At 41.5% G+C, this 20,144-nt stretch overlaps 1 protein-coding gene across 2 annotated transcripts; it reads left to right on the plus strand.

Annotated features, from left to right (window-relative positions):
- The first annotated feature begins 840 nt into the window (after nt 1–840).
- On the plus strand, nt 841–10,117 carry RIT1 (Ras like without CAAX 1). Of its 2 annotated transcripts, none has more exons than XM_040230311.1 (6): nt 841–975; nt 1,435–1,579; nt 1,752–1,808; nt 4,273–4,346; nt 4,567–4,758; nt 7,413–10,117. In XM_040230311.1, exons 2-6 carry the CDS (start codon nt 1,477–1,479, stop codon nt 7,641–7,643), a joined length of 657 nt encoding a protein of 218 aa, XP_040086245.1. In that variant the 5' UTR covers nt 841–975; nt 1,435–1,476; the 3' UTR covers nt 7,644–10,117. The 2 variants fall into 2 exon arrangements, with proteins under 2 accessions (XP_040086245.1, XP_040086246.1); XM_040230312.1 differs by lacking the exon at nt 841–975 and adding an exon at nt 1,074–1,241.
- Nucleotides 10,118–20,144: the final 10,027 nt, after the last annotated feature.

Raw genomic sequence — 20,144 nt, forward strand, 5'->3', positions numbered from 1 at the left:
GCCACCAGGGAAGTCCCAACATAATACTGTTATAGCTCCATCAGAAAAATACATATATAGACCCAAAAATTTGCATGTAGTTCCAAAAGTTTTATGCCTGTACAAAGTAAACACTTAAAAATTCAAATGAAAATAGAGGATTTTTATGATGGATATTTTTCATTTTCATATTGTTGTCCCCCTTTATTGAACATGGTTAAAGGTACTGAGTGAAGGAAGCATTTTTAAAGGAAATACAAATTATTCTTGGAAAAATCTTCAAAAAGAAGGAAGGGTGCAAAAGTTGCAATAGAAGAATTTCCCAGTGGGGTTGTTTGTGCTACCTAGAGGTGAATATAGTTGATAACTCCTTCATTTGTGCTGTATATAAGGCCACCTGAAAACTCGAATTATCATTTCCTGTGGGAAGGCATTATATTCCTTAAAAATTAAAAAAAAATTTTCTAAATATTTCACTTAACATTTGCTTAAAATATGTGCAGAAATTTGATTAGTATAACTAGTTGTCTTTGAGACCTGAGTGGCTCAAGTCATTTAAGAGCCCAAGTCATTGTTCTTGTCCATTTGGGGAAAGTTTTCTTTTTCTGCTGTTAAGCCTTAAACTTGACCTTGGTGCTCTTTGGGGGAGGATTTGGTGGGTACCCGTTTCCTTTGTTTACCCATTATATTTGGCTAGATTTTTTTAATACACAGTAGCGGGTAAGTTAACTGTTCTAACGCCTTTGTGGGCATGGGCCCTTAGTGAGGGCGCGGAACAGGCATTGAGGACCTGGAGGGAAAATGGCCCTCCCCGAAGGGGGTGTGGCCAGCTGCGGGCGTCACGGGGCCGCCCCGCCCCTCCGGTCGGGACGCGGGCGCTGGTGGCGCCATCTTTCCCGGCTGCGGGAGGGGTCACAGGTCAGTGTCGGATCCTCGGCGCGAGTGAGGAGGATCAAGTAGGTGATCAGACCGGCCGAGACCTTCAAGTTCCGACCGGTAAGAGCAGCAGGAGAAGGCTGGCTTCTGAGACGGAAGGGTGGAGGGCCTGAAGGCGGGCCGGGGATGCAGCTGGGGGAGGGGGCCGCAGAGAGGAATGGGGAGGGGGCGGAACCTCCGGGTACCGCAGGCGTGAGAGGACCCTTGCGGCCTAAGGGGAGGTGTTCCTTTGGTCCTCAAACCTCAGCCTTCTCACTGGGCTCCTTCCTGCTGTGTCCCGGTTTGAAAAATTCAAGATTTCTTTGTCTCTTGACCTTGTGGAAAATGTAATAATTCGGAAAACCTGTGATAAGTCATAAGACTGAACTGTCCGGGAGGGCAGGTGATGGTGAGGATTTCTTTTACGGCCGCCAGAAAGGGAGCAGGAGCCATAGGCCAGCGTATGGGAAGGCAGGGCGCCGACTAGGGCTGTCGTCACTGGTGCCTCCATCCTGGATTAAATATTGTCTTTTATTCTAGGTGCCTTTTCCTCGGGGCAGCCCGGGATTCTCCAAGAGGACAATGGATTCTGGGACTCGCCCAGTTGGTAGCTGTAGCAGCCCTGCAGGGCTGTCTCGGGAATATAAATTAGTGATGCTGGGTGCTGGTGGTGTAGGGAAAAGTGGTAGGTGACGTTTTTCTTCCATCTTACAAGAAGTAAGAATGAAAAATGCTTACAACAAATGCCTTCCACCCAAATCAACTGGGAGACTGGCTAGCATGCAGTATTGATACTTAACAGTTCTTTCCATGGGTCATCTTTGTGTGGATTTTACCTTTCATTTCTTGTTTTAAAGCCATGACCATGCAGTTCATCAGCCACCGATTTCCAGAAGATCATGATCCCACCATTGGTAAGTCAGAGCATCACTTATGTTTTACAAATAAACCCCATAAAAGTTACTTTGTGTCAGTTTTTGAAACAGTTTTAAACCATTTATATTTTGATCCTTTTTTGGTGCCTAAACAGACTTACTTAATAAGTGTATCATAGTGATTGCTAAGCAAATGAATCTTTTCTTTTTTCCTAGCTTAAGTCTATGTACATCAGCCATCTTAGTCTGTCTTTTATTGAACATTAATGGGACACTTTGTTATATTTTTATGGTTGGTATACCATGTTGCCAGGTTAAAGGAAAAATTTAAGGGCCACTTAACAGAAGCCTTTTACTATCATTTTTCTAAGGGTCTGATTTTAGACTGACTCTGTAACTATGAGTCAGCTGGTTTGAACTTCCACAAAAGGAAGCAGAAAAACAAGTAGAGCCAGCCTGCTGAACTCTTCACAACCCAGACATCCAGAGCCTGGACTTACTTGTTCCACGAGAAGCGCTTCATTTACTTCCTTATACCTCAAGTTCATTACATAGCAAGGTCTTTCTTCATGTCTTTCACAGTCCTTAATGCTCAGTTATTAGTAAAATAGAGAATAAAAAGTAATTTTTTAAAAAATTGCTATTCTCTCTAAACATCATAAGGAGACAGGTTTGGTTTTTAGGAGTTATATCCCAGGATTATAGAAAACTTGTGATGGGAATGGGGAGGCACAGAAGGCCGCTGTATTAGTTATGTTTTCAGGAGGTGACACTGTGTCGATCCTGGGTCTCAGGAGAATTTCCGTTGGCTCAAGCCAATGAGTGTTCTGTGCTAACCCATCTTTGGATGTGGTCATTTTATATAGTAGATGCTTTTGTGGCTTGGGGAAAACAAACAGTTCTTATTTTTTCATGTACTATATTAAATTTAGAACATTGTTCACGAATTCACACTTGTGGGAATTCTAGGAACAAAATTAATTTAGGGCTTAGTATAATTTACTTAGAAATATCTTTTCCTGGGACTCCTGACAGTGCAGACCAGTGGTTAAGACTGTTTCCATTCAAGGGGGCACAAGTTCCAACTCTGGTCAGGGAACTAAGATCCTGCAAGCAGCATGGTGGACCCCCTCCCCCGCAACAACAACAAAAAACTAAACTAAAACTTTGTCCCCTGAAAAAGGCCCCCCCCCCCCCACTCAGCTGCTCTTCTGACAATATTATCTGATTCAACAACAGATACTTTTACCTATTGAGTTATATGCCAAGCACTGTGTTAGGCCCTGGGGTTACAGTAGTGAACAAAAAGATATGGGTGTTTGCTCTCATTTGTGCTCCCCTGGTGGCTCAGAGGGTAAAGCATCTGCTTGCAATGCGGGAGACCTGGGTTCGATCCCTGGGTCGGGAAGATCCCCTGGGGAAGGAAATGGCAACCCACTCCAGTACTCTTGCCTGGAAAATCCCATGGATGGAGAAGCCTCTCATTTAGTTTCTAATTTAGTGCAAGTTTGTTGCAAACTTTGGCTGCTAAATCTAAGAAGAAAATCTTTATATTGTAACATGCACATATAAGTATACATTTACACATATGTATATGTAATTAAAATACCATGAAACTCTATTTACCTCACTACTTATGTTGCACTTTTGTATTTCCTCTTTCATCTTAGATTTCTCCTTGTTTATTTTAATGCTGGTCCTAACCCATTAAATTCATCGTCCACAACTCACAAATACTGATGGCTACATGACCTGTAATTTGAAAATCATTGGTTTAGTAGGCCCTTCATCTTTGAGGAAGAGTCAGAAGCAGGGATTCAGGAAAAACTGTTTGAAGGAAATACATCAGGGTGTAAGGAGCAAATGTTTGAATGGTGGAGATAGTGAGGCTTTTTTTTTTTACTTTTCGGTATTTTCCAAGATTACCGTAATAATATACATAGAGAAATAGCTCTCATAAAGGAGAAATTTTGACTATATGAATTCTTTAGGAGACTCTGATATTTCTTTTTCCTGTATTAAAAATGAGGAGGAACTATAAATAAAGCATTAATGAACTTTGTAACATTTAGGTTTTTTTTTAATCTGTAAAATGGAGTTAATACCACCTCAGTGAATTATTGTCACTATTGAATGAGTTAATATATATAAATCACTTAATATAATGCTTAGTGTTTAATAACTTTAATAAATGGTAAAGTTACTTTTATGGCCTAACACTTTTCAAAAAGACAGTCTCTGAGCTCTTTTTTAGTTTAGAATTGTAGGTGAAGTCTGAGAAGTTTAAGCTATGAATAAATTTACGTCATGGCTTATGTGGAAGAAAAAAAATTAGTTGAAGACCCAATTTATATATCTGAATGGATTTAGGGGCTTCCTTTGAACATCTGGGCACTTAAAGAAACTTGTGTGTAATCATCTTCTCCATAAGATGAATTTCAGAATAAGGTTGCATATTCCTGCATTTATGAGTTGATAGTACTGCCTCTCTTCCCTCCTGTAGAAGATGCTTATAAAATCCGGATCCGTATTGATGATGAGCCTGCCAATCTGGACATTTTGGATACGGCTGGACAGGTATTAAATCTCAAAATGCTATGAGTAAAGGCCTTTTCATGCTAGTAAAGGGGAGGGAAAGACTTATGCAGAGAAGATCACTGGTTCATTTCTTTTAATTTTTCATGCACTCTGACTCAGGACAGCAGGTAACAAATCTCTCTTTGATCTGAACTAAATAGCTAAAGTATGCATAGTTTTAGGTTGTATCAGTACACTAATGACCCTTGTTTCCCTCTAGGCAGAGTTTACAGCCATGCGGGATCAGTATATGAGGGCAGGAGAAGGGTTTATCATCTGTTACTCCATTACTGATCGTCGAAGTTTCCATGAAGTTCGGGAGTTTAAACAGCTTATTTATCGAGTTCGACGTACTGATGATACTCCTGTGGTTCTTGTGGGAAACAAGTCTGACCTAAAGCAGCTAAGACAGGTGAGGATAGACTAGAAAATGCTATATGTAATTGTGTGAGATTAGTCACTTGTGTTTCTCGGTTTATACATTTCTGTGCCTTAAAATGAAAATTTAAAATTAGCTTCTCCCCAGCCTGGAAAATGTCCCTATATCTTGCTATTATTTTGGGTAAAATCTGGATTGTAGGAATCAGTTTACAGGACAAAATCCACAGGTGACAAATCAGTGGACAAATAGGATACACTTTAAGTGAGGCATCATGGACTTCCCTGATGGCTCAGCCAGTTAAGAACCCACCTGCAGTGCAGGAGACACAGGAAGCGTAAGTTCGATCCCTGGGTTGGGGAGATCTCCTGGAGGAGGGCATGGCTACTCACTCGTGTTCTTGCCTGGAAAATTCCATGGACGGAGGAGCCTAGCAGGCTGTAGTCCAAAGGGTCGAAAAGAGTCAGACACAAGTGAGCACAAGCACAGATGGAGGTATCATGGGCTTTTTACTTCCTAAAACCTCAGAAATAAGTCTCTTTATGTTGCAAAGAGAGAAACTTAGGCTTCAAGGTATACTTCCTGATGGTGAGGATTATTAGCCCAGTAGAGAGAGAATAAGAGAAATTGTAGAGGATTTTAGAATGAGTGATACCCTTCAAATTAGCAGCAGTGTTTAAAATTTTGGTTTTTGATATAGAGATGAAGGTATAGTGAAAGGGGCATGTTTATCACCACTAGTGAAGGCAATGAATGGTATAGAATTTTTAGAAGTAATTGGATAATAGTTAAGTTTGTGATGTTTCTTGGTTGCTTCCTCTTCACAATAATCTATTCAGGGATTTATGTATAAAATATTTGTTGCTAGGCTATTTATGGCAGCAAAAAATTAGAAAAAGGCTAAACATCCAAAAGTAGGAGAAATTATGTTATATTCATAATTTGATATGTTGATTTCAGGTTCTTATGGTTTTCAGTGTTGTAGCTTAATTACAACTTCTCTTTGCCTTGTGATTTACTTTCTTGAAATGTATGAGGAAATTAAGATTGTATATTTGACATCTATAAATACTCCCTGTTCCAAAAAGTTACCTTTAAAGTAGACTAGAAATAGAATCACATAGTTTGAAGATGGAAGGAGTCTTAGAAGTGATATAATCCAGCCTCTCAACAATACAGATATCACTGTGCTTGCTCTGCTGGGACATCTCCAGAGCTGGAGAGGGCTCTTCCTGTTACTTCACTTTGAGGTGGCAGCTGTAATTTTTTTCTGCTGCTGTTGTTCAGTCGCTGAGTTTTGTCTGACACTGCAACCCCGTGAACTGCAGCACAGCAGGCTTCCCTGTCCTTCACTATCCCCCTGTTTGCTCAAACTCATCAAACCACCGAGTTTCAGTGATGCCATCCAGCCATCTCATCCTCTGTCACCCCTTTTCCTCTTGCCCTCAATCTTTCCCAGCATCAGGGTCTTTTCCAGTGAGTATACAGGGTTGATTTCCTTTAGGATTGACTGGTTTGATCTCCTTGCTATCCAAGGAACTCTCAAGAGTCTTCTCCAGCACCACAGTTGGAAAGCATCAGTTCTTCAGCGCCCAGCCTTCTTTATGGTCCAACTCTCACATCCATACATGACTGCTAGAAAAACCGTAGCTTTGACTATATAGACTTTTGTTGGCAAAGAGATGTCTCTGCTTTTTAATATGCTGTCTAGCCTTATCATAACTTTCCTTAGGAGCAAGCATCTTTTAATTTCATGACTAAAGTCACTGTCTGCTGTGAATTTGGAACCCCAAAAATAAAATCTGTCACTGTTTCCACTTTTTCCCCATCTATTTGCCATGAAGTGATAGAACCAAATGCCATGATCTTAGTTTTTTGAATGTTGAGTTTTAAGCCAGCTTTTTTTCTCTCCTCTTTGACTTTCATCAAGAGGCTTTTTAGTTCCTCTTCACTTTCTGCCATTAGAGTGGTATCTTTTGCATATCTGAGGTTGTTGATATTTTTCCCAGCAATCTTGATTCCAGCTTGTGCTTCATCCAGTTTGGCATTTTGCTGATGTACTCCACATATAAGTTAAATAAATGAGGTGACAGTATACAGCCTTGTCATACTTCCTTCCCAATCTTGAACCAGTCCGTTGTTCCATGTAAGGTCCTAACTGTTGCTTCTTGACCTGCACACTGGTTTCCCAGGCGATGGCTAAGGTGGTCTGCTCTCCTGTCTCTTTAAGAATTTTCCACAGTTTGTTGTGAGCCACAGAGTTAAAAAAGGCTTTAGCGTGGTCCATGAAGCAGTTTTTCTGGAACTCACTTGCTTTTTTTATGATCCAACAGATGTTGGCAATTTGATCTCTGGTTCCTCTACCTTTTCTAAATCCAGCTTGTACATCTGGAAGTTCTTAATTCACGTACTGCTGAAGCCTAGCTTGAAGGATTTTAAGCATTACCTTGCTAGCATGTGAAATGTGTACGATTGTACGGTAGTTTGAACATTCTTTGTCACTTCCTTTCTTTGGGATTGGAATGAAAACTGACCTTTTCCAGTCCAGTGGCCACTGCTGAGTTTTCCAGATTTGTTGACATAGTGCAGCACTTTAACAGTATTGTTTTTTAGGATTTTAAATAGCTCAGCTAAAATTCCACTATGCTGTTACCACTGTAAGTTTTCTCTTGTTTACGTTTTTAAAGGTCACCAAAGAAGAAGGATTGGCTTTGGCCCGAGAATTCACCTGCCCCTTTTTTGAGACATCTGCTGCATACCGCTACTACATCGATGATGTGTTCCACGCCCTTGTCCGGGAGATTCGTAGGAAAGAAAAGGAGGCAGTACTGGCCATGGAGAAAAAATCTAAGCCCAAAAACAGTGTATGGAAGAGGCTGAAATCACCATTCCGGAAGAAGAAAGACTCAGTAACCTGAAGGAAAGATGTGAAATGTTTATCTGTGAACTGCAGTGCTTGATCAGAGCAGTCCAGTAATCCGCATTAGTGAGCATGGTGCTTGTTCTTTCTCCTGTTATGACCGTTATTTTAAAAGTAACTGATGAAGGGGACATGCCCACTAGGAGATTTCAATGATGTGGTATTTAAAGGATTGTCTCTTAGCTAATTCTGATTTTATTAACCCAGTGGAGCACTGTCTACTTTTTAATTTGCCACATTAGAATTTGATCTACCAATGTTTTGGATTCTGTTGCTGACATTAATTAATGTAAGTTTTTTATGCCCAGGGGAATATGCATACCATATGTGTTTGACTAAGCTCACGAGAGGAATTTTTTGCCATGCACTATTCTGCACTCTCTTGCAGTCCCAACTGCAGTTTCCTGGGAAGGACTTCAGGGAAGGACTTCTGTCTTTTCTATTCATGCTGTGCTTCCTGGAGACAGAATAAAAATCACATCGGGAAATCAGTTCTACAGAGATCAGTGCTAAAGTTTAGCCGATAGCTATGGAACTGACTCCTGTTGCAGATAGTGATGAGAATGGGGAAATCAGGCTGTATGTTTTTGCAGGAACTTGCTAGAAAAAGGTAGGATCAGAACAGTGCTCCCCAGAGGAGCCTGTCTTTTCTGAGAAGTACACATTTGACCCACATTCACTGGGAGAACAAACAAGTAAGTAAAATGTAATGAAGCTTTCTTTCTCCTACAGCGTTATTTTACTGTTCCTTTCAGGGTTTTACCTTTCTTTACCTTCAAAGGTAAACACTTTGGAAACCATTAGTAGATTACTAAACTCCTGTTTAATCTAAATCCTTGGTTGGGATAGCCATTGCCTTGTACAGGTTTATTTTTTTCCCCAGAGATGCACTCAGCAGTATTAATTGCTTCCTAGTGCTTTCCCCTTACTTCTCCATGCTCTCTAGAACAGCTAAGCCTGGCAGAATGTTTTATAGGCCCTTCGTCAGACTGACTGCATTTTCCATACAGAAGAGACTAATCAGGAGTTAGTAAAATTGTGTACGTGCCTCCTTGACATAGACAATCACTAGACTCAGTGTTCTAAGAAAGCCTGTGGTGTTTCTGTTTAATGAGCCAGTCTTGGAGCTTTAAAATTCCCAAGTGTTGAGTTTCTCATTGAAAGTTTCTTTACAAGGACCTTGCTAAGTTCACCTCAGGGTTTTCTCTGAGCCTTGACAAAGCTTAGCCTAAGAGAATACCACTTTCATAACTGCATAGTGGAAAAACTATCCTATCTTCTTGGGAAGAATCAGCTTTAAATATTGGTGGTGAGCTCTTTCTTTTAGAACCAGGATTATTTTGATACCTGAACTTGCTATGTGTGGAGATTAAGTACAAAAGTGCTAAGAGTAATGTAGCATATGTTGAACATTGAATGTCACTGAAGCAGTGTTTGTGACCACTTCAAGAACATGACCTTGTGTAGCACCTTTTAAAAAGTACACAGCTCAACTCACTGTTTTCCATTTTTATTACCAACAGAAGGATGGGGTTTTTCCTTCCAATCAGTGGTATATGTTCTAGGTTTAAAGAAAAGTGATGATTGTAACTTTTTTAGCTGAGTAGTGATCCCTTTTGAAACTCCTGGAGATGTTTTTGCTACCAAATAAATCATGTTTTATGGTACTCAAGCCATCCAAAAGTGAAAGATACAGAATTTGAATCTATGCAGGACAGATATCTTAATGGAATCATAGCACTTTGGAGAACCATGACAGAAGATAAGTACAGTGCAATTCTATACATAGTGTTCCACCACATTTAAACTAGCTTAGAGCCTATTAGGTTTAATGCCTTAGCTTCTCATTACTAATGACCTAGGGAATTGTTATTAGCATCAAGCAAGAAGTTCAGGATAGTCAAGGCAGCAGAGAATATTGCCAGAAAAAAAATCTTTAAGACAGGAGGGAATTTCTGTTGTATATAAGAAAAATAACAAATGAGTGTTTTTAAGACTATCAGTGTCATATATTTGATCATTGGAATAATTAGCCCATCAATTAGTATTGAGAATTTTGTTCATGGTGCTAAGTAGAGGGGTATAATGTGTAAGTCATAGTTCTATTCTTAGTGATTGTATAGTGTAAATAATTTATAAGTTCTAAATAGTCAGCTTTATCTAACTTGAGGGCATTAAAATCAATTACTGCCTGGAACTTTGAAGAGAGAAAAATTCAGGGATAGATAAGTTGAAAAGCACTGGAACTGTTTATGTCCATACCAGATTGGTAAATTACAAAACTTGGAAGCTGGTGTCTAGAATTAACTGTTTAGAATTCAAAAGGGGACATAATGTTTTACCTTTGTGATCTATTAGCAGGAATTGGTCTACTGTAATGTTTGAGGAGCAAAGGGAAGAAAAAATTTTCACTTATGCACTTGTTTTTGAAGACAGTTTGTATGACACAATACAAAACTTTTAAACAACTTATTGGACCTTTCCTTTATTTACCTATGTGTGGGTAGAAATGTTTGGAATTGTTATACAGAGGTCATTTTAAGAAAAAAATACTGTGAGATTTTATATTCTGGAAAATATTGATTGAAAAGAGTTTTGAGTGCCTACCATGTACAGAACAGCTGTGTCAAGTAGTCAGGAGCATGCCACGGAATGTCCCTTCATCCAAAGAGATTACCTCAGTGCTCACAAAGCTTGAGGGCCAAGGAGGGAGGTAGAGGTACTGTGTCCAACAGCTGCAGAGGTTCCCTCTTGTCTCAGTGAGCTGAGGTCCCAGTTCCAGGCACCTCCTGGCCCTGATTCCTGACCTCAAACACTGTCCCCATCCTGGAGCCAGTATACCCATGACACTTGGTATTTGGCCATGCCATTGGAGAAAGTGGGGTGCAGAGTGAACTTCTGCCTCCAAGTGCCTGAGGGACCCTCTGAGACCCCAGCATCTTTGGGAAGAGGCAGAGGGATGAGGCAAAATTTTGTTTAAAACAGAGCTTAACTCTTCAGTGAGAAAACAAAAAAAAATATGTTCAAAGTAGTACTGCATTTGCCACTTGATCAAGGGTTAATTCAAGTTGTTTCAAGTATATAAGCTAAATGTGAGACAATGAGGAATAATCTTTTACGTGAAGGTCACTGCTTTCATCTCCACTACTCTAAATAGGCATCAGTGTTGGTTCAGTTCAGTCACTCAGTCATGTCCAACTCTTTGCAACCCCATGAATCGCAGCACGCCAGGCCTCCCTGTCCATCACCAAATCCCGAAGTTCACTCAGACTCACGTCCATCGAGTCAGTGATGCCATCCAGCCATCTCATCCTCTGTCGTCCCCTTCTCCTCCTGCCCCCAATCCCTCCCAGCATCAGAGTCTTTTCCAGTGAGTCAACTCTTCACATGAGGTGGCCAAAGTACTGGAGTTTCAGCTTTAGCATCATTCCTTCCAAAGAAATCCCAGGGCTGATCTTCAGAATGGACTGGTTGGATCTCCTTGCAGTCCAAGGGACTCTCAAGAGTCTTCTCCAACACCACAGTGCAAAAACATCAATTCTTCGGTGCTCAGCCTTCTTCACAGTCCAACTCTCACATCCATACATGACCACTGGAAAAACCATAGCCTTGACTAGACGCACCTTTGTTGGCAAAGTAATGTCTCTGCTTTTGAATATGCCATCTAGGTTGGTCATAACTTTCCTTCCAAGGAGTAAGGGTCTTTTAATTTCCTGGCTGCAGTCACCATCTGCAGTGAGTTTGGAGCCCAAGAAAATAAAGTCTGACACTGTTTCCACTGTTTCCCCATCTATTTCCCATGAAGTGATGGGACTGGATGCCATGATCTTCGTTTTCTGAATGTTGAGCTTTAAGCCAACTTTTTCACTCTCCTCTTTCACTCTCATCAAGAGGCTTTTGAGTTCCTCTTTACTTTCTGCCATAAGGGTGGTGTCATCTGCATATCTGAGGTTATTGATATTTCTCCCGGCAATCTTGATTCCAGCTTGTGCTTCTTCCAGCCCAGCATTTCTCATGATGTACTCTGCATAGAAGTTAAATAAGCAGGGTGACAATATACAGCCTTGACGTACTCCTTTTCCTATTTGGAACCAGTCTGTTGTTCCATGTCCAGTTCTAACTGTTGCTTCCTGACCTGCATATAGGTTTCTCAAGAGGCCAGTCAGGTGGTCTGGTATTCCCATCTCTTTCAGAATTTTCCACAGTTTATTGTGATCCACACAGTTGAAGGCGTTGGCATCGTCAATAAAACAGAAATAGATGTTTTCCTGGAACTCTTGCTTTTTCGATGATCCAGCAGATGTTGGCAATTTGATCTCTGGTTCCTCTGCCTTTTCTAAAACCAGCTTGAACATCAGGAAGTTCACGGTTCACATATTGCTGTATCAGTGTTGGTAGAGAGGACTTAATTTAGACATTGAAAAAGTGAAAGTGTTAGTTGCTCAGTCATGTCCGACTTTGTGACCCCATGGACTGTAGCCCACCAGGCTCCTATGTCCTTGGAATTTTCCAGGGAAGAATACTGGAGTGGGTAGCCATTCCCTTCTCCAGGGGATCTTCCTGACCCAGGGATCAAACCTGGGTCTCCTGCATTGCAGGCAGATTCTTTACTGTCTGAGCCACCAGGGAAACCCAGTTTAGACATTAAAGAAGTATATGTTGTGTCCTCATTATTTAACACTTATTGAGTAGGTCGGTAACTATCAGAGTGTCCACTATTAAATGGGTAATGGAAGAGGAACATTCCATGTTCTAATATAACCACTTAGGATAGGCAGTGGAATTACAGCCAAAATGTTTATGGATACTTACATGCACTAAGCACTGTTTGCTTAGAGGTGTGAGGGATTCTGATACAGTCAGAGGAGTAAAAAGCTCCCAGCTCTGCAGCTTTGATAAAATTTGCATATACAAAACAACTAGAGATCAATCTTTAATAGATTACATGCTTCAAAGTGGGAGTGTTAACAAGGATTCAAAGAAGGAAGGATTTACAGTGGCCTGGCAGATCAGTGGAGTTGACTCTTTAAGGTGGAGGGGTCTTCTCTGGTGGTCAAGTGGTTAAGAATCTGCCCCTGATGCAAGGTAACTGAGTTTGATCCCTGCTCGGGGAACTAAGATCCCACATGCCATAGGGTAACTAAGACTGTGCCACAACTTAAGAAGCCCACATGCCACAACAGAGATGCAGGATTGGGATTTCCCTGGTGGTCCAGTGGTTAGGAATCTGCCTGCCAGTGTGGGGGACATGGGTCCATCCTTGCTCTGGGAAGGTTCAACACGCTGCGGGCAACTAAGCCCGTGTGCCACAACTGTTGAGCTGGTGGACCCTAGAGTCTGTGCTCCACAGTAAGAAGCCACTGCAATGAGTAGCCCCTGCTCACTGCAACTGGAGAAAACCTGTGAGCTGCAAAGAAAACCTAGCATGGCCAAATTTTTAACAAGTAAATGGGAAGGACTTCCCTGGTGCTCCAGTGGCTAAAATACACGAGACTACTGTTCAGGGAACTAGATCTCACATGCTGCAACTAAAGATCCTGCATCTCACAACAAATACTGAAGATCCTACATGCCTCAGCCAAGACTCAGTGCTGCCAAATTAAAAAAGTGAGTGGAAGAGGAGACAAATTCAGGAGAGATTGCATTTGACCAGAATAGAGTAGTAAGGAGATTACATCAGAGGTGTAATTTCTGAAATTCCTCTTTCCTGGTATTTATTACTCATTTATTTAAGAAGAAATTGCTTATACAGGTTTAGTATGCCATTGATAAATGATTGGCCATGTTGCACTTTTTCCAAACTCAATCTTGAGGATGATGAGATAAATTTGAAGTCTTATTTTTTAAAAGTCCTAGTTAACATTGACAGGATAGTTGGCTTTAAAAGATACTTAATACTGAAAACATTGGAGTTGCAGTAATCTTGAATATGTTCAGCTTCAAATTAAAATTTATTTTCAGATCTTTATTCTCACATTTCGTCAGCTCAGCTGGAACTGAAACATAGACGTAACTTCATACAGGGAAGTAGTTGGAAATCTTAGATTTATGATCAAAGATATCATTCACCCTATCTTCAAAGTATCTCTAAATGTTCTCATTGCATGAATTAATTTTGTCTTTCTTTTTCCCCACTAAGTATTGGCCATCAATAATTAGGTATAGCATGGATTAGAATAATTAGCAATTATATTTATATTTTACTCAGAAGTTTTAAGTTTTTTTTCAGTGAAAGTTGGAAGGTGAGTCTTGCTATTCCTTGCTGTTTTATTGGTTACCTGTTTCAGTGGTGTGCTCTTCACATGTTTGACTAGCCTATACCCATACCCATGAAGAAAGCTTATTGTCATTTAGTTGCTAAGTCCTGCCTAACTCTTTGTGACACCATGAACTGTAGCCCACCAGGCTCCTCTGTCCATGGGATTTCTCAGGCAAGAATACTGGAGTGGGTTGTCATTTCCTGCTCCAGGCATCTTCCCGACCTAGGGATCGAACCTACGTCTCCCACATCGCCTGCACTGGCAGGTGGGTTCTTTACCACTGACTGAGCCACTAGGGAGGCCCATGCAGAAAGCTAGAGCTGCCTTAACCCTCATCTACAGAAAGCACCTTCTCCTTTAATGAGGAGTTGCGTTGACTTGCCATCTGCTGGCACCACTGTTTAGAAGTAAAGGACCTTGTAAGGCCTGCAGGAACCAGGATGGATTTTGGTCTTCAGGAAAATGTGGTCAGAAAGCATAAGGGAATCCACCCATCTATAGAGGCTTGCAGATCCATTTCTCTTCACTGTCTAGATAGTCAGACCCGAGTGTGGCCATCTTCCTTAGGCTAAAATAAGTTAGTTAACCCAACTAAAGACTCCTAACACAAAGTTTCTATTCCCAGCGGTTTACATTTGATAGGGAAGACAAAGCAATCCATAGGAAACATGAAAACAGAATTCCCTGGCAATCCAGTGATTGTGCTCTCACTGCCAAGGCCTCAGGTTCATTCCCTGATTTGGGAACTAAGATCCCACAAGCTACACAGCACAGCTCCAAAAAAAACAGTACAGTTACTCATTTTAAAAAATTGCAAGATCTAGGATTAAATTGGTAGGTGGAATTAGACCATGAAGATTACTCCAAAGGAGGGAAAAGTGTGACTTGGGACAAAAGGTCGAGTTGTGTCTGTAGGACAACTTCGATGGAGGATTCGAAACTGGGAAAGTCAAGACCACAGTGTCATACATAGAATGGGCATAACAAAGCAAGCTTGGGGTTAAGCAGTAAGAGGTGGGGTGTAGCAAGAGCCCATAGGGCAGGATAGAAAGCTGTGGAGCCTAGTCTCAAGGGTGCATGTTTTTCAAATATCTGTTTATTCAGGGTCAGAAACAATGGAGGGCTTCTCTAGTGGCTCAGTGGTAAAGAACCCGTCTGCCAATGCAGCAGATAGGCGTTCAGTCTCTGACCCGGGACGATCCTGCATGCCGGAGAGAAACAGCCCGTGTGCCACAACTGTTGAGCCTGTGCTCGAGAGCCCCGAGAACCGCAACTGCTGAGCCCACGTGCTGCAGCTGCCGAAGCCCATGCAGCCTAGAGCCTGCGCTCAGCAAAGAGAGGCGCCAACACAGTGAGAAGCCCGAGCTCCAAAACTAGAGAGCAGCCCCTACAGCAAAGAGAGGCGCCAACACAGTGAGAAGCCCGAGCTCCAAAACTAGAGAGTAGCCCCTACTCCTTGCAACTGAGAAACGCCTGCACAGCAATGGAGACTCAGCACAGCCAACAAGTAAATAAAACTATTTACAAAAGAAAAGAAACAACTGGAGAGCTGGGTTTTTTAAATTTTTTTCTCATTTTCTCACTTTAGCCTCTGGAGGTTTCAACTTCATAGGTTTCTGATAGGACCTGAGAGGGTTAAAACCCTCTCAGATGATTCTGATTGTAGTCACCTAGCCATTCAGCCGTTCCTGGGTTAGGGGTCACTGAACTGGATGATGTCCAAGTGTCTTGGGCAGTCACTGAAGGACTGTATAAAGCTGTGATAGGTTGTAGTTAACAGGTGTGGACAATTGTGGCCCTATGTGTACCAATAGAACGGTGTGGGGAGGGGGAGCAGCTGGGAGGAAGCAACAAGAAGGCTGCTCTAATAGTTAATGAGGAAGGAAACAAGGGCTTTGGCTGTGGCGACAAGCAAGAAAAATAAACTCATACCTTGTTATGAAGGAGACCACTGGAGAGCACAAAGAACTGTTAGGTCCTAATGTGCAGGTTATTTTGAAATCTCTGACCAACTTTCAAATATGAGTTGACCTGGGAAGAAAATTACTGAAATATTTTAGTTTTGTCTAATAGTCCTTGCTTTAAAAAGAGAAAGTATGATGAGCAGCTTTTGGTTCAGTATGTACATTCTGCAGCACACATGATTATATCATTAAGTCACCCAGTTTTTTGAACAAAAGCTGCTGGGGTGGGGACATGTGTCATTTCCTGCCCTTCCCAGAGCTGGTTATTGCTAGGTTTATTACAGTTTGCTCTGAGCCAGGAGAAAGTCTTTAGCTCCCAGAAATATCCCCACCAGATGCTTCTCTAATTTTCCTTGCAGAGGAGTGTGTAGGTGAAGTCATGGAGGCAGAGAAACTTACAGTATATATGAAGGTGAGTCCAAATATGTGCTCAAATACAATGTAATCCAACATAAAAATTTCTGCTGGCTTCTGTGGAAAACACATGCACATACAATTTAGTCAGAAATATCTTGCACAGTCCCACCCAAAACACTGAGGCTGCTCTTATTTTCATATCCTTAGACTCCTCAACAGAGTATGTGGTTCTGGTTGCAGCTAAAATACATTTACCACCACAACCATCACCAAAAAAAAAACTGTCACAAAAACAAGTCTAGACCAAACTGCTCTTGAAACTCTAACTCAGAGTAAACAGGAGGAAGAAGCAAGGGCTTTCTGTGTCTGCCTCCTAGACAACATTTTGTTCACTGCCTGTCTACCTTTATTGGACAAATCTTTACTGCATACAGCACTTGGAGTCTTAGTTCTGTTCTTTGGGTGCCTCCAGTTCTAAAACGTGGACTCTCCTCTGAGATTTGATAAATCAAACAGTGGGAGAGTGTAGGGAAAGAGCAGATTAGCCAAGATGGCGGTGGTCAGGCTCTCTCGCCCCACGCCCTCTCGCTCTTTGCCCCACGTTTTGTAAATAGTGATTATGTAACAGCTGAGATCCCTTATAGCACTGCGCATACACATCACGAGGTACTGGCTTGGCCACAGGCTACGCTTGTTCTGTAAGCATATATAAGCGTCACCTGAAATGCCCTCAGGGCTACATTGTAGCTGCATTATGGCGGTGAGGCTGCCTTTCAGCTGTGTCTGCTGGGTCATCCATGGAAAGAGAGAATATAGGGTGCCTGCTGCTATGGCTGCTGTGCCAGTCAGGAGAGAATAAATGTGTTCGCAGGTCTTATAGCTCCTTGCACTTTCTTCCAGCTTCTCTGCTCGAGCTTACCTACCCTGGGTTCAATGAACAGTGTGCACAGTGAGATAGAGCGAGACAATCGGCGTAGTTGGTAGGGTAAGTGAGACAGAGAGTGAAAAGAGGTGAAGAACAAGCAGTAAGTATTTCATCCCCTTGGTGAACAATAATGTTTAAATATTAACTTGGAAAATGCCTAAAAATAGACTGATTTGGTGTGAGTGAATGTAAATCATGAAAATGTCCAGTTTCAAATGGCACCCCACTCCAGTACTCTTGCCTGGAAAATCCCATGGACAGAGGAGCCTGGTGGGCTGCAGTCCATGGGGTCGCTAAGAGTCGGACACAACTGAGCAACTTCCCTTTCACTTTTCACTTTAATGCATTGGAGAAGGAAATGGCAACCCACTCCAGTGTTCTTGCCTGGAGAATCTCAGGGACGGGGGAGCCTGGTGGGCTGTCGTCTGTGGGGTTGCACAGAGTCGGACATGACTGAAGCAACTTAGCAGCAGCAGCAACCCTCCAAAACACTTAAAAAACCCATAGTGTTTTTATTTTTTGGCTGTGCTGCACAGCATGTGGGATCTTGCTTTTTCTAGCATGGATTGAACCCACACTCTTTGCAGTGAAAGCCAGGAATCATAATCACTGGACTACCAGAGATAATCCTGAAACATTCTTGAGGACATTGGCATCAAGAGCGTGAATGAGCACAGGGACTCCCTGCTGGGCCAGTGGCTGAGACTCCATGCTGTAAATTCAGGGGACCTGGGTTTGATCCCTGGTCAGTGTACTAGATCCCACATACTGCAACTAAAACCTGGCACAGTCGAATGTTTTTTAAAAAAAGAGTATGAGCATATTCTAATTTGTATCAGTTCCCGTAGCCTCTGCATCTTTCTTTGAAGTCTCTACCGGTACTGATAGTGGAAGAGATTCTGGGGTCAGAGTATCACAGGGTGAATCCAGGATGCATGGCTTATGAATGGCATAAGCCACTGTTAAATTTGTCCACTGGAGTGGGGACAATAGTAGCACATATCCAACAGGGTTGTTGGAAGGACTGAGTTTTAAATGTGTAAAGTGCTTAAAATGGTGCCCAGCACTGATAAGCATTTGATCGTTAGTTTTTTGTTTTTTTTTTTTGCTATTACTATTAAAAGAAAATGAGACCCTTCTTGTGGCCTTGTCAAAGTTTTCCAATTAGATTGAGGTTTAACATAACATTTGAGGTGAATTACTATGCTTTGCTAAGTCACTTCAGTCGTGTCCGACTCTGTGCGACCCCAGAGACGGCATCCCACCAGGCTCCCCCGTCCCTGGGATTCTCCAGGCAGGAACACTGGAGTGGGTTGCCATTTCCTTCTCCAATGCATGAAAGTGAAAGTGAAGTCGCTCAGTTGTGTCCGACTCCTAGCGACCCCATGGACTGCAGCCTACCAGGCTCCTCCATCCATGGGATTTTCCAGGCAAGAGTACTGGAGTGGGGTGCCATTGCCTTCTCCAAGGTGAATTACTAGCTCCCCAGAACTGAACACAAAAGCAGCTAATGAATTACCAGGCTCTTATCTATTTATCTGTTAATACATCTATTCCTGGGCCTACTGAACCTTAAGACCTCCTCTAGGAGTTTGTTCTTGAACAAGCAGAGTTTTGAGCAATTCTTCCAGGTGTTCAGAAGGTGTATTTGACCTAATATGGTATTTGGCAATTGAGATACTCTCCAGTTTACTATCTTGTAAAAGTTATACCGAATAAGAATAGATATGTTTTCAGTTTTTTGAAAAATTATGCCCCATGGCTAAAACTTATGTCAGTCTTGAATTACTTAAAAAGGACTTCAAGCACTAGGCTGTTCATCTTTTCAAACCACTAGGTATAGGGAATGAATGAGATTAGAAGGTGAGGCACATGTTAGGTTAGGAACTCTTCTCCAAGAGTTTGTTATAAGATCATAGGATAAAATACCTTAGAATGAAAGGTACTATAGGAAACTATGTAGGAATTCCTTGGTTAGGAATTCCAGTGGTTAGGATTCTGTTCTTTCACTGCGGAGAGCCTGTGTTCAATCCCTGGGTCAGGGAACTAAAATACCACAAGCTGCACAGTGTGGCCAAAAACAAACTATGCGATGTTCTTTATTCATTGCCCACCCAGAAGCAATTCCTTCTTGCAAAGAAAATGACATTTTACTCAAGAATCTACCCATCTTTCATACTCTGTTCCAGGGCAGTACTAAATGGACTGAAGATAATCCCATCGTCTTTCCTCGTGGTTGGTTCAGAAATGATCAGGTAATACATTTTGGACCACCAAGATAAGCGGAAAGAATAGCTAGAGGCTTCTATGAATGATTGACCTTATTTTTCTAGGAGAGGTCCCAAGGCGATCTCCTTTTTTCTCCGGAAAATGCTTCTATAAACATTATAAAAGCCTTACTAATGATTTTATGCCTTAAGCTAGCATTGAATGTCAGAATGGCCCTCAGAAAGAACCTGGGCCCCTCATAGTATTGGTGACTTTTTGTTGTATCAACTCTGAAGCCTAACCTGCCTTTGGACTTCCAGTTAGATGAACTGACCCATTTCCTTAATGTTTAAGCCAGTTTGAATTGGGTTTCCTGTTAATTAAAGCCAAAAACATCTTGAGTGCCAAGATAATCTTACTATCATTGTTATTATATCATCACATTAGAAAAAAGTAATATACAAAATTATATACCATGACTGGAATTATAACGTTGTTAAAAGAAATTGGAAGGACATGTGCCAAAATTAGTACTGTTTGCCTGTGGGTGAATTTTTTTCTGGTTCCTATGAACATATACTTTGTGTATTTTCTAATACAATCCTGAATAATGTACACAGGGAAGAAAATGCACAAGAAATAAGATTAGATGACTTATTTCTAATGATTGTTAACAATCTAATGATTGTGAAAATGATTAAGGTTTTGAAATCTTGACTTTTCCCCTTCTCTATTTTCCAATGTTTTATAATATGCTTATGATGTTTTATAATTTAAAAATGTTT

The sequence above is a fragment of the Oryx dammah genome, unplaced genomic scaffold (assembly GCF_014754425.2).
Source record: "Oryx dammah isolate SB20612 unplaced genomic scaffold, SCBI_Odam_1.1 HiC_scaffold_28, whole genome shotgun sequence".
Classification (NCBI taxonomy): domain Eukaryota; kingdom Metazoa; phylum Chordata; class Mammalia; order Artiodactyla; family Bovidae; genus Oryx; species Oryx dammah.

What these genes read in the sequence shown, in the direction of transcription:
- RIT1 (XM_040230311.1), top strand. Translation starts at nt 1,477, where the DNA reads ATGGATTCTGGGACTCGCCCAGTTGGTAGCTGTAGCAGCCCTGCAGGG. An exon ending in AGATCATGATCCCACCATTG is followed by an intron (nt 1,809 to 4,272) that starts GTAAGTCAGAGC and finishes TCCCTCCTGTAG; the next exon opens with AAGATGCTTATAAAATCCGG. An exon ending in TTTTGGATACGGCTGGACAG is followed by an intron (nt 4,347 to 4,566) that starts GTATTAAATCTC and finishes GTTTCCCTCTAG; the next exon opens with GCAGAGTTTACAGCCATGCG.